Source organism: Phoca vitulina, unplaced genomic scaffold, assembly GCF_004348235.1.
Source record: "Phoca vitulina isolate PV1807 unplaced genomic scaffold, GSC_HSeal_1.0 scaffold4, whole genome shotgun sequence".
Lineage (NCBI taxonomy): Eukaryota > Metazoa > Chordata > Mammalia > Carnivora > Phocidae > Phoca > Phoca vitulina.
Window position 1 is genome coordinate 58,331,807 of NW_022589707.1, and position 13,508 is coordinate 58,345,314.

A 13,508-nucleotide genomic window follows, 5' to 3' on the forward strand; every position below is an offset into this window, starting at 1 on the left:
TATTTATTTGAGAGAGAGAGAGAGAGAGAGAGAGAGAAACAGCATGAGAGGGGAGAGGGTCAGAGGGAGAAGCAGGCTCCCCGCTGAGCCGGGAGCCCGACGCGGGACTCGATCCCAGGACTCCGGGATCATGACCTGAGCCAAAGGCAGTCGCTTAACCAACTGAGCCACCCAGGCGCCCTATTAAAAATGTTCTTATTGAAGGATTTCATTAAGGAATTTCACAGGAATTTATCATACAGGAATTAATTGTGTAAATAGTAAGACAAATTCTTTCATGGTCCAAAGCTCACCTACTGCCTGAGGTCTCTCTTCACTCTCCCTCCCTAATGGCACCTATTCCTTCCCTGAAATCTCACTTATCTTTGAAGTTATGGAGTTTAAGGAACTTTTTTATTCCATTTTTTATTATAGTGATTTGTAGCGCTTTCTAATTTTTCCATGAATCGATTGAGAATTTCTGCTTCTATAGCTAAGAATCAGAGTCATATGTATATTTACATCCTCTCCACCCCAGGTCCAACAATTCCTTGAGAATAGCAGGCAATCTTGATGTTTATCTGAACTCACCAAAAAACCTATTTCAATATACTAAAAGCCACCTTCTCCAAAGGGTCCTTAGAAAAGGGAGTTATATTTGGGCAATTAAAGCGTTATTTTTAGGCATTATGGAACCCACACTAATTTACCAAACATATTCTCATTATAAATAATATTTCAACATTTCCTGTATAGCCACTAAAAATGAAAATAGCAAGAATCTTTTCTGCTCGGTACAATAGTTACGGTTTCTTAATCAGATGTATATCTTTTTAAAAATTTTTATTTATTTATTTGACAGAGAGAGAGAGAACAGCGAGGGAGAAGGAGAAGCAGACTTCCTGCTGAGCAGGGAGCCCGACATGGGACTCGATCCCAGGACCCCGGGATCATGACTTGAACCAAAGGCAGACACTTAACTGACTGAGCCACCCAGGTGCCCCTATCTTTTTTTTTTTTTTTAACTAACTGAAATCATTACACCCTTCCTTACTAATGTAGTAAGAGTGCCAAAAATAATGTAAATTAATAGATTTTTATGGGTAACTCCTACGAAATAAGAAAACTTTTTCTTTTTATAGTGGTAAAGAGAGAGAAAAAAAAAAACAACTATGTGTTTATAGTGTAAGAGGAAAAAGAGGATTTAATGAAGAGACTCCCAAGACAGCATTTGCAGAAGACTGCTTCTTTGTTCCTTTATCCATCCCAGAATCATTGACAGGACGTGTCTGTCACACCACATGGGTCTGACAGTCTGTTAGTGGCTGAAGCTAGTTCACTAAGCTGTAGACTCCACCTTCCAGGAACTGACACTTCGGTGAAGTCATAAAGACAACACAAGTCGTACGCGGACACTGAGGTTCTCTCTGGCTGGGAGCGCAGGGAAAAGAGTTCAAAAAGGAGGTGCCGTTTGGATAGCATTTTGGTTTTAAGCTTTATTCTGCTGGTTTCAAGCCATTGGGCAGGGGGAGGGGGGCTGATGTGACAAAACCTGCTCATCTAATAACAGTCTAGTGAGCAGATGAAGACCTCGGTGGAGAATGAGAAAACAGACTTGGAAGATATTTGTGAGGCAGAATCAATAAGATTTGATAGACTTGATAAATAGATTGAGGAGAGTGAGTCAAAATGAAACGCTGAGGCCTTTAACTTGGCAGGCAGATGATGACGTTACAGGAAATCTCGATTATCACTAACACGTATTTACTGAGCACCTTCCATGTACCAGACACTTTTCTAGGCCCACAGAGTCTGTTTTTGTTCTAGTCAGGGGAGGCAGATAGTAAACAAATGAATAATCTGAGAAGTAATAAACTTGACGGAAGAAATAAAACAGGGTTATGTGACAGTGACCAGGGGAAAGAGACACTTTAGCTGAGGTAGTCATGAAAAGTGACATTTGAACTAAGACCTGAATGACCGTTGGTAACAAAGGGAGAGCAAATGCAAAGGTTGAGGTGGGAAGGAGCTTAACATGACCAAGGGACAGAACAGTAGCTGGGAGGTGGGTGTGGGGAGAAAGGAGATAGGAGAGCATTTATTCTAGTTAACAGTGTGCCGCAGGCAGGGTTTCAGCCAAGGAGTGATGTGATCTGATTCGTATTTCCATCTCCTGTGTAGGAGAATGGACTTAAGGGAGAAGAACGCGAGGGTGAGGGTGGTGACTCAGTCTAGGGTTCTGTCAGTGCTGGTGCTGAGAGGGGGTCAGATTCCCGTTGTAAAGGGACAGGTGACAGGGCTTAGGGACGGGCTGCATGTGGAGTGTGAGGAAGAGAGGAGCCGGGACACCTCAGGGGTTTGGATTCTAAACAACTGTATAGAGGGTGTGGTGCTGTTACACAGAGATGGTGAAAACCTGAGCAGAGAGAGCCTTCAGGGTGTTGGGGCTGGGAATCAACCAGTCCTCTCTGGTTGTGTAAAGGCTGAGCTGCCTAGAAACTTGTCAGTGAAATGGCATGTGGACAGTTGGGTACAGTCTGGAGCTCAGGGGAGAGGTCTCACGGAGATATACTTGGGGAGTCATCAGCCTCTTTGTAGAATTTAAAACCACGAGACTGGATAAGATTCATCTTGACTGATCGTGAGTGTATTCATCCATACATTTAACAAATCTTTTCAACTGCCTATTCTGTGCTAGGCTTTAGGGCTACGGAGATGAACCAAACAGGCCAGGTCCCAGACCTCTCTCTAGTTGTACGCAGCAATACCTTCCTGTGCTGTAAGAAGAATATAAATAGGGGTGTGTCACCATGTAGAAAGTTCCAAAATTCATGGATGTCTCTTGTACCCTAATAATTAACCTTCCCCCTAAATCTTAAAAATGATTATTTTAGTGATCAAATAATGTTGGTATGTTTCTACGTAGTATGTGGAAGTATCTGAATTACATTTTGAAGTACCCACAAGGAAGAAATCATTTTCTCCTGTGGAAAAGAACAAATGCCCTAGTCTTGCCACTGAACGCCAAGGAGTACACTTTGATGCCGGAAATGGTAATGTAATGCAGTTCTGAATAGGTTATTTGCAAACCGTTCTCGACAGCTTCATATATTATCTTTATCCCAATGTATTAGAAAATAGTCACTCAATTAAAAATAGTTCAAATGTTTTAACTTAGGTGCTCTTTTCCTCTTTTTTCAATTGGGAGTTTCCAGTTCCAGCATTAGGAAAAGCTTAGCCCTGGCGAAACCACTCCCTGTGCTGCCATCTCTGACTTTTGAGCAGATCACCTGCTTTTTCTGTCCGAGGCACCTGTCTACATGAGCAAGAGTAGAAGTTACCATTTATCCTCAGAGGACTATCTAATCATACTGACTTGTTAGCTTCACCCCAAAAGGACTTACCGAGTTTCACTTACCTCCAAAGGCTGGCTGCTTTCGGCTTCTGAAGTTTTACCTTTTGCTGCCTTTCTTTGCTCATGTTCTGTATCTCCTATGAAGAGAAGAACAAAAACAAAAACAAACCTTTACCATACCCTGGAGGCCAAATTGTCTTCTATTTATTTAAAATATCTTTTGTTACTATACGTTTCACATTATGGAAGTAACTACTATTTCCTTTGTTACAAAGTAAGGTAATTTTTAAGAATGATAATTTTATACAGGTTCCAGAAATCATACATACATCTACATACATACAACCTAAACCAGAGATGTATCCTGCTTCTATAGACGTTTACTCTGGAAAAATTCATATTTTGAAAATCAAGTCATATTTCAAATAAACTAGGAAAGCTTATGACTTAAGGAAGATACGGCAAATTATTTTCAAATTAAAAGTCTTTGTAATATGAATAACTGTCCTCCAAGTTAGTTTTTTAAATAAGGTTTACTCATTATAGTGTTTACTTGTGTGTCTGTAGATATGCCTCAGAGTAGATATGTATATTTGCATGTAATAGTTAACCAAACATCAAACAATCTTTACAGAAGGGAAGAACAATGAACAGATTCATAAATTAGCCTTTGGTTAATACTTTGATTCCTAAGGCTGATGCCTGGGTGGGTTATATTACTAAATGAAGTTGGTAACTAGGCTGGCTCCAAGGACATAGGACAGACACAAACATAGGTAAGTATAAGCATAATTTAATTTCTTAATGGCCTACTTTAATTTATTAACTATCACTAATGATCTGTGGTTAACACATGGTAGGTAAAGAAACAATTAATGAGAGCTTGATTTAGTAATTTGTAAACTGCACTTCCCGTAAAATTAAGCCAGCTCAGGAATGTCTACAACAGGGAAGATTACAAAATTCATAGATGATGACTTGGCCAACACTAAAGGTTAGGAATTTGTTAATAAGGAAGGTCATAAGTCCTGATTGGAGATAACAAAGTATGCAAGTCCTGGCTGAGCTTAACTTTTTTTATGAAACACAAAAGTTCAGCATACCATTGCCGATAATCAAGGAAGAGCCTCACTGAAATTTTAAGGAATTAAATAAACTTGTTAAATTCTAAAATCGTGAAGAATTACGGGGCGCCTGGGTGGCTCAGTTGGTTAAGGGTTCGACTCTTGCTTTCGGCTTAGGTCATGATCTCAGGGTCAGGAGATTGAGCCCTGCGTCAGGCTCCCGGCTGGGTATGGCGCCTGCTTAAGATTCTCTCTCTCTCTCCCTCTTCCTCTGTCCCTCCCCTGCTCTAAAATTAATAAATAAATCTTTAAAAAATAAAATAAAAAATAAAATAAAATGCAAGCACATCAATCAATGCATATTCTAGCTTATAAGCTCTGTTCTCAGCTATGGGCAACATTATTATCGTTGGCAAGACCTACCACATAATGGGTGTTCAATAAATACTAGCTGAATAAATCAGTGAACTTTTCTTTATACTTTCTAGTTCATAAAACTGAGATAAAATATTAAATGGTATGTAACAAAAGCTATATTTGAGCATACGGTTAATGTCCTTCTAAAACATACTTGTTAAACTTAAAAGGCAGCTGTATTAAGTACCACTAGGGTGTACTGCTTCTAGGGATCCATGATTGTGGCATAACTTATTAGATTTTAAGAACAGTTAATGATTATTTATAAGAAAAAAAACCATCATACTAAAACAAAAACATCAGGAACTTTTGGGTTATGTCTATAGGATAATAAAGTTAATAACTGTTAAGTGAAACATTTACATCAAACTACTTTTGTGACCTAACATGTCAAACTATTTTGATTGATTTTGCAAATGCTTGTTTAAACTGACCATTTATTTGCAGATCGAGGAGAACCTGCTTTTCAGGAATCTCTCTTCTCTCTGAAAGTTAGGGACAAGATCATCAGCCCCCAGTTTACAGGTGGCAAAACAGATGCGGGAGGCGTTTAGTTGGCTTGGTTAACGACGTGAGGGCACAGCAGCCCAAGTAGCCGAGGTAATGCAAGGCCCTACACAATGAGGTCAGAGTGTGTTTAATGACTCACAAGCCTGATTCTTACAATACATATTGTCCAATACAAAAGGTCATTTACTCAAGAGTTTCTACCTTTTCGAATGATTATTGCTCTATCCCATAGGCACACAAACACTGTATTTAGCTAAAGTCATTCAACACGAAGTCCGCGCTTACTTGGCCATTTTCTGACTTCAAGCTGTGTGTCTGTGTGACGCTTTCTCCATTTCTCCCTACTGCTTGAATAACCAGAAAGGTTATCAGCCAGTGTTCCTGACATCACACAACACATCTGCCTGGAAGCGACTGTAGAATCACTATTTACTGAAATGCCACGTCTGGCGATGACTCAGATAGGACAATAACTGATTACAAGGAAAAATGCCATCTGCGAGATTATTCTCTATAAACAAAGGCACAAAATGAAAACTGCTCAAACCACAAACAGAAAAGAACAGGTCACAATGAAATATAATTTTTGAAGGTTTTTTCCTTCCCACTGAAGAATTATTTTATCATGAGAAACATTCAGTTATTTTCTCTAATTTTTTATAACCCACACAAAAGTTAGATACTTCAACAATAAACAAAGATGCATGTGACAAATGTGAAATAAGGTACTTTAGTTTTCAAATTGTCCATTAACTCTGATTTATACACTGGATAGATTAAAAATTTTCATTTGCGAGTCAGCTGTTTATAAAGAAGACTAGAACCCCTAGGGGCAGAGGCACTCAGGGACTTGCCCCAAGTCTCCCAGGTAGAAGGCAGTCACAGTGGGGGCAGAACCTAGTCTTCTGACATTTCTAGGGACTCTCTGGTCTGGTAGAAGGTTCCAACGGATGTGGGCAAAGGTGGAGGAATCAAGTCTGAGTTAGAGAGTGGTGAAGAGAAGGGCCCAAGGATGCAAAAGGGAGCTCTGAATGCAGGATCTTGTGCTGGTCCAACCCTCTGGGCCCCTAGACACTTCTCTTGACTCCTTTTTTCTTCCATAAGCCCCTGTTCTCTTCCCTTTCCACTGATGATGCCAAACACTTCTGACCAGAGCAAGCCTCTGTCCTTTCTTCCCATCTTTCAAAGCAAATACAGTCCCCTTGATACTTTTCCAGAAGTTTGCAAGGCCAGAAACAATTTCACAAAAGGCAACAACCCCTCTTATTATTTACAATCATCAATTTTCTTGGCTTAAAATGTAGTTTTTATTTAGAACAAATAATAAAGGCTACATATACATACTAAGGAAGCTCTTTCAGAACTTAAAGAGCTGAAGTAAAAGTTCTCTATATTTTAGATTAGGGATTGGCAAATTTTTCCAGTAAAGTGCCAGATAATAAACATTTTAGACTTCATGGGTCCTATGGTTTCTGTCACAAAATTCTCAACTCTACCTTTGTGGCTGAAAATAGTCATAAACAATATATAAACCAATGAATGTGGCTGTGTTCTGATAAAATTTATTTACAAAAACAAGTTTCAGGCTGTAGTTTCCTGATCCCTGTTTTTTTTTTTTTTTTTTTTTAAATTAAATTATCACTATGCTCAACGTGGGGCTCAAACTCACGACCCTGAGATCAGAGTTGCATGCTTTACTGACTGAGCCAGCCAGGTGCCCTTCCTGATCCCATTCTAGAGACTATATGTATTCCACCTTTTCTAGGATAAAAGGCTGAATTATGTTTGAGTTATATGAGGAAACAAGCAAGGGATGGTCATTAGAGTATCATTATGATCCTAATCTACTGGGTGAATTGGGTCAAGGGTGGGGAGAAATGGTGGTGAAGAGTGAGAAAAGGAGAGGAACCCTATTGCCTACTTGGGTTACCCAAAGGAGACTTGTCTTGGCAAGAGAGGGGGTGAGGGAGTTCCTTCACTCTTTAGGTCTCCTTCAATGTGGAGGAAGCTCCACTAACATTAAGCCAAGGCCTCCCTCTACTCTCTAATCCATGGCTTGGTAATTTTGGGGGCTTTGCACATGTGGTTCTGCCCCTAATTCTTCCCCTTCTCTTGAGAATGGGAGGACAATAGACAGCACGTTGCTGTCTGCTCTGTTGCTCCACGGGGACCTCCTCCCACCTGGGAAAGCCTGTCCCAGCCCAGAATTTTCTGTAACTGGATGGAGCTCAATATAAGCCTGGGGTCCAGAAATCCATTTGGTCCTTGATGGAAGAAGCCACATTCTTCAACACCAGTTTACTAGGCAATAAAGATGAGAATTTGGTCTCTATTTGGTGGGGTTTTTTTTCCCCCTAAATTGATTAGATCTTATCTGGAGAAGATGGGTGTTACTATTGGAAGGCCCTAGGGTCTAAAAGGACGGGGAATGGGCTGATATGGACAGGGCTGGAGCCTACCTAAATATGAAAAGCTGTGAATACAGAAAACTGTTTTCTTTCTTTTAACTAGAGAAGAATTATATAGAACTGCATTTCTCAGAATAGAGTCCACAAAATACTACTTTTGAGGGGTTCACATGGAAAAAAGATTTCTACGGTCAAAAGTGTAAGGAAAATCTGCAGAATGCATTCCCTTCCTGTTGATATCCAATGCACTTAAACATATTAGAGGCTCGGAGAAATTCTTCTAGTAAAGAATCTTTAAGGGCGCCTGGGTGGCTCAGTTGGTTAAGCGTCCGACTCTTGATTTCAGCTCAGGTCATGATCTCAGGGTCCTAAGATCGAGCCCCACATTGGGCTCCATGCTGGGCATGGAGCCTGCTTGGGATTCTCTCTCTCCCTCTGCCTCTCCCTGCACTCTCTCCCTCTTAAAAAAAAAAAAAAAAAAAAGGAAAGAAACTTTAAAACTTTTTCCACAATATATTTGACTATGGAGCATTTTATTCACCTGATACCCATTAAGAGGGTATCTTACAGAGGTCTATGAATACACTATGCGAAATGCCGATAGATGTTTCTGAAGTTAAAACTGATTATGAAATGTATTATTCTTACCCGATTCTTCAGAAGACCCTCAAAATTGTCAAATTTGTTATTCAGCTTTTGACATTCATCTTCCTCAGTGCTAACCTACACCTCTTTTCCTTTAGCTATCTTTTCACAGCCATCTTTTCCCATCAGTTCATTCGATGGCATTTGGGGCGGACTAGCAGTATGTGACTGCATTCTACTACATCATTCTGATTCTAGAACAGCTGACGATCCATGGAGGAGAACAGGGGAACCAGGCACCTTGAAGACACAGGAGAAGCCCCAGTGAGCAGAAATATCTCCCCCGCATATTCCACCAATTAGAGATTCATTAGGGTTAATGAGCTCCTCTTTTAAAATGCAAATACCCTCTGGGAGTGTTTGCTTATTAGTCATTCACCAAGTGAAGTAGTGGAAAGAACAGTGGAATGGGCACTCCATTAACTCCTTTTCATTCGTCAGTCACACACTCATTATACAAGGCAGCCTGGCACTGTGGCGAGGGAATGGCTCTGGAAGCTGACAGAACTCGACCTCAATCCTTTACCAAATCCATGACCTTGGGCAAGGTACTTAACTTCTCAGAGCCTCAATTTCCTCATCAGAAAAATGGGAATAATGATACATAATAAGGCCGCTATGAAGACTAGACTGAGAAAACACGTTCAATGCTATGGGCAGGGAAGAAGGGGGCGGAGTTGGGGCAAGATAAAGGTTTCGTCTTCAGTGCTGGTGTCCTCCTGCCCTTGTCACGGGGCTGTTGCCGGTACCCCTGCAAAGGAGAGAGGACAGGAGAGGCCCTCGCGTGTTATCTCATTTAGTGCTCTTGGCAGCGCCGTGAGGTAGGCTTTATTCTATCCACGCAAGAATGGCAGGCCTGCTGTTGGAGTCCAAGTCCGCCGACAATGCCAAATCATTACATAATCTCATGCTGCTTCCCATTACTTATCAAAACCTGAGTTATCCAACTCAGCTTAATACACTTTACATTGGAGTCTCCTCCAGTTTAGTTTAGTTTTCCCTTCCACAGTTTCCCATACTATCCATTTTACTCCCCGTTTTCCACTATAATGAAGAAAGGAAGAAGAGACAGAAAGCAAAAATACTAATTGCTGAAGAGATGTCCTGCCCAGGAGCCCGCTGCTGTCAGGTCAGGATTCTGATGACAATTGTTGTAACCCCATGAGAAAATGAGCCAAGAGGAACAGCTAAGCCAGGGAGGGAGGAACGAAGTTAGCAAACAAAAATGGGAAAAGGTTCAAGCTGACTAGGGATGAAAGAAAAGCAAATTAAAATGACACCAAGAATATATTAAATTAGCACACCAAAATTATTACACCCCAGATTCGCTAAGGATGGACTACAACTAACTCAATGGCATCATTCTGACAATGAAGTGAATACTCGATAAACATCTGTTGATTTGACTGTGGCGGGTATGGTGAGGGGGGTGGAGAAGAAAGACGGTTCTATATACACACTTACCAAGGGCTTATAAAAAGAAGGAATTATAAATGAATGTTAAAACATGAAAAAAAAAATCTAAGGGTTCAACAGAACCGGCAATCTACTTTTTATATTAGTGTGGATCTTACTTTTAATACATATTGATATACAACCTTTAGGTAGGCATCATGTTAGATTTTAATTTTCTGACTGCTGTTAAAATCACACAGTTAAAACCTTGCTTACTCCTTTAAAAGCCTGGGGGCACATGAACAGTGAAACACGTTTACTCAGGAAAGTAGGAATATCAGCAAATCCAACTGAGGTCAGACCCACTGATCAGTCCTACTGCCTGCTCTTAATTAACTTGTCCTAGGATTCCAAGGATGTCTTTAGGTCTGAGTCTTGATACTTTGTAGCTATGGGTAATAATTTTTCTGGAAGATCTTAAAGCAACCAAAAACATCCATCCAGCTTTAACACTATGAGCTTTAACACTTTAAACCCAGGCATTCTTACTTTTGGACTGGAAGACTAGAAACACAAAAGACCCCCCCAAATTAATTTTGTACAATATTGCATCATGCCGTACAAATCGTCCTCAAAGGATTTCTGTTACTATCTTTCCAAAATCAGAGTAAACTTACATACTGTGAGAGTAAGTTCGGCTGACCATTCCTGACTCTGGATCCCAGAATGCTGCTGAAAGAAAGCTCCATAAAGGGCCGCTCTGAGCCCTCCACGGACAACAGGTTCTACAGGCTCTGTGAAAACAAACAGCACTGACACAAAAAGGATTTTCAGTGTGTATGGCTTGAAGCCAAACTTTGTAAAGAGAAAAGAGTAGGCTCACTCTCCTAGGTTATCTGGTATCCTGAGACACAGACTCAAATGTGCTGCCTGTTGTGGGTAAAATGATGGCACTGATCTATCACTAATAATGCAACTTAGGTTGGAGATGTATTGACATCACGTCACTCACCGTCAGGAGTGTTGTCTCCTTTCCAACCAAAAGAATAAACTTGTGAAATTACTGGTTGGTGTAAGGAGTTCTGCTCAGTCAGTTCTCAACATAGAAAAATAAGTGATCCCATGAGATCAAATGTGTGTTTCAAACATAGCATCGGTTGGTCCAATCAGAGATATTAGGCAGGTAAGCTTCTCAATCTCTTGAAATTTGAGTTCTTAGACTGATTAAAAAAAAAGGGGGGGGGTGTTTAGTGTGGTAGAAAACCACAAAGAAAATCTCTAGCAGAAACGGGAGCCATATATGAAATATATTATAATCAGCTTCAAGTTAAGTTTCATTCATTCAAGAAATATTTGTTAAACACCTGCCATGTACCATATATCATGCTGGGCACCGTGTGAACTAGTGCAATCCTATCCCCGCCCTCACATCATTTACATTTTCCTAGAAGGGATTTCAAGGGAGCAAATGCAAGTCACAAAAACTGGCTGTAGAAATGAGCCAAAAACTAAAAATTATGGGAGTACCCAATCAGTTAAGGCATAGAAATTCTGTGAAAAAGGTGGCTAGCTATTACAAAACCAAAATTCCTAACCATGGCTTTGCCCCTACTCCCTCCACAGCTCCTTTCATTAAAAAAAAAAAAAAAAAAGTCATTAGTATCATTACCTTTAACTGGAAGTCAAATATTAAACATGCTCTTGCGTCACCCAAAAGTTTGAAGAGAATATTTCTCTTCATTATTTGAAGAAAAGTTGATATTTAAAACAGTGCATCAGCTGCAAATCACAGATCACAATGAGAAGCAAAGCCACTCACAGCAGATATGACGAGGGGGCGCGATGTGATAACTGGATGAAGACAAAGAGTTTGATTTCAAAATGCACAAGAACCTGGTTGGTTTTATTGAAGAGGTCACACTTGTCGTTTGGTCATATGACATAAATGTGTAAAATTACTGTCTCGAGGGTTGCAATACACTGGGTCATATTTAAAATGTTCACTTAAGAAAAAGAGAAGTGGTTCCTTTAAGAATTCAGGTAAACCTAGACACCACAAGGCCCAGGGAGGAAGGAAGTCCTAACCTGTTCACTGGCCCCTGACTGAAGCAGGCGGAAGGCAACAGTGAATCACCACTTAGCATCCTGAGGAAGAAGAAAGGGCTTGAATAAAAAAGGGCCCAGATCAAAGTTTAGGGTTGCAAACTCAGGCCTGGCCATCCTTTGTTACATTTATAAAACTTTTAGTCGGGCTACAATATACAGACAGAGTGGGAAAGAAAGTGTGTCATGGGATAGCCTGGGATGAACGTGCCCCAAAGTAAGGCAGGGGCTGAAAGTGGCAGGGAGCAGAGCCTTCATATGCAGAAACAGAGGAAAACTCTGAGACCTCTCCCTGCCACTGGGGCAGTACATCTCACATTTCAGCGGGTGTAAGAATCACCAGGAGTGCAAATTCCTGAGTCTCACAAGATATTCAGACTTGTGAACTCTGGTGAAGCACCTCAGAATCAACACTTTTAGCAGGCATTCCACGAGATCCTAGTGCAGCTGGTTCACGAACAACACTTTGAGAAACACCAAAGCAGACTTAGATAACATCACATGGCAGACAGATTACCATCTGCCTAATTTTTGGAATGACTGCCCCCCCTCCCTCCTTCACTCCTTCCCTCCCACATTGTTCAAATAGCTAGAGTCTGTATCTCTGTGCGAAGGTTGGGGCTCAAGAAGATAAGTTCTCCAAAGAACTGAAAGCAGGGTCTTGAAGAAATATCTGTACATCCATGTTTAGAATGACAGCATTCACACACAAGAGCCAAAAGGTGGAAGCAATCCAAGTGTCCATCAACAGATGAACGGACCAACAAAATGTGACACATGCCAACAATGGAACATTACTGAGCCTTAAAAGGAAGGAAATTCTGATGCATGCTACAATATGAATGAACCTTGAAGAGATTATGCTAAGTGAAGTAAGTCAGTCCTAAAAAGACGAATACTTTTTGAGTCCATTTATATGAGGTGCCTAGAATAGCCAAATTCATAGAGACAGAAAGTAGAATGGTGGCTGCCAGGGCAGGAGGCAGGGGGGAATGGAAAGATGTTCAACAGGTACTAGAGTTTGAGTTTTGCAAGGCAGAGCTTATGCATCTTTTACCACAATTAAATATAAAACATTTTTTAAAGATTTATTTATTTTAGACAGTGAGAGAAAGAGCACGAGCCGGGGGAAAGGGCAGAGAGAGAAAGAGAGAGAATCTCAAGCAGACTCCCCGCTGAGTAAGGAGACCGATGTGGGGCTCGATCTCACAACCCTGAGATCATGACCTGAGCTGAAATCAAGAGTCAGACGCTCAACTGACTGAGCCACCCAGGCTCCCCAGATATAAACCATTTTTAAAATAAGATGGGTTATATATAGCCTTTCCTTTTGTAAGAGCTTTTATATAGTGATAAGCTCAGTATTTCAAGATGAGCGAATTTAAACAACTTGCAAGTATTTTGTAATTTTCTAACTAGTGAAAAATATGTGTTCTTCAAATAACACTTTAAAATAAAATTTGCAATGATTTAAAGCAAAAAAAAAATAAGATGGGTTATCCTCTATTTAGAACAATAAAATGGTGGAAGCTAAAGATAAGTGTACTACTGGCTAATACTGTATTTTACAATTTATTTTAGTTTCATTATAAGTGTTTTCATATACATTAGTCTTTATTTCATATTCTTGTT

At 40.3% G+C, this 13,508-nt stretch overlaps 1 protein-coding gene across 7 annotated transcripts in view; it reads right to left on the bottom strand.

Annotated features, from left to right (window-relative positions):
• The window catches only part of UMAD1 (UBAP1-MVB12-associated (UMA) domain containing 1), a 211,803-nt gene that overhangs the window by 64,675 nt on the left and 133,620 nt on the right, over nucleotides 1-13,508 (bottom strand). For 3 of the 7 annotated variants that reach the window (XM_032402064.1, XM_032402066.1, XM_032402067.1), the window contains exon 3: nucleotides 3,398-3,471. In XM_032402064.1, coding sequence (XP_032257955.1) covers nucleotides 3,398-3,471 — 74 coding nt within the window. Of the gene's footprint in view, nucleotides 1-3,397; nucleotides 3,472-5,610; nucleotides 6,928-10,454; nucleotides 10,586-13,508 lie in introns of those variants that run through there. The other 4 variants (XM_032402069.1, XM_032402068.1, XM_032402070.1 and 1 more) reach the window with 3 other exon arrangements.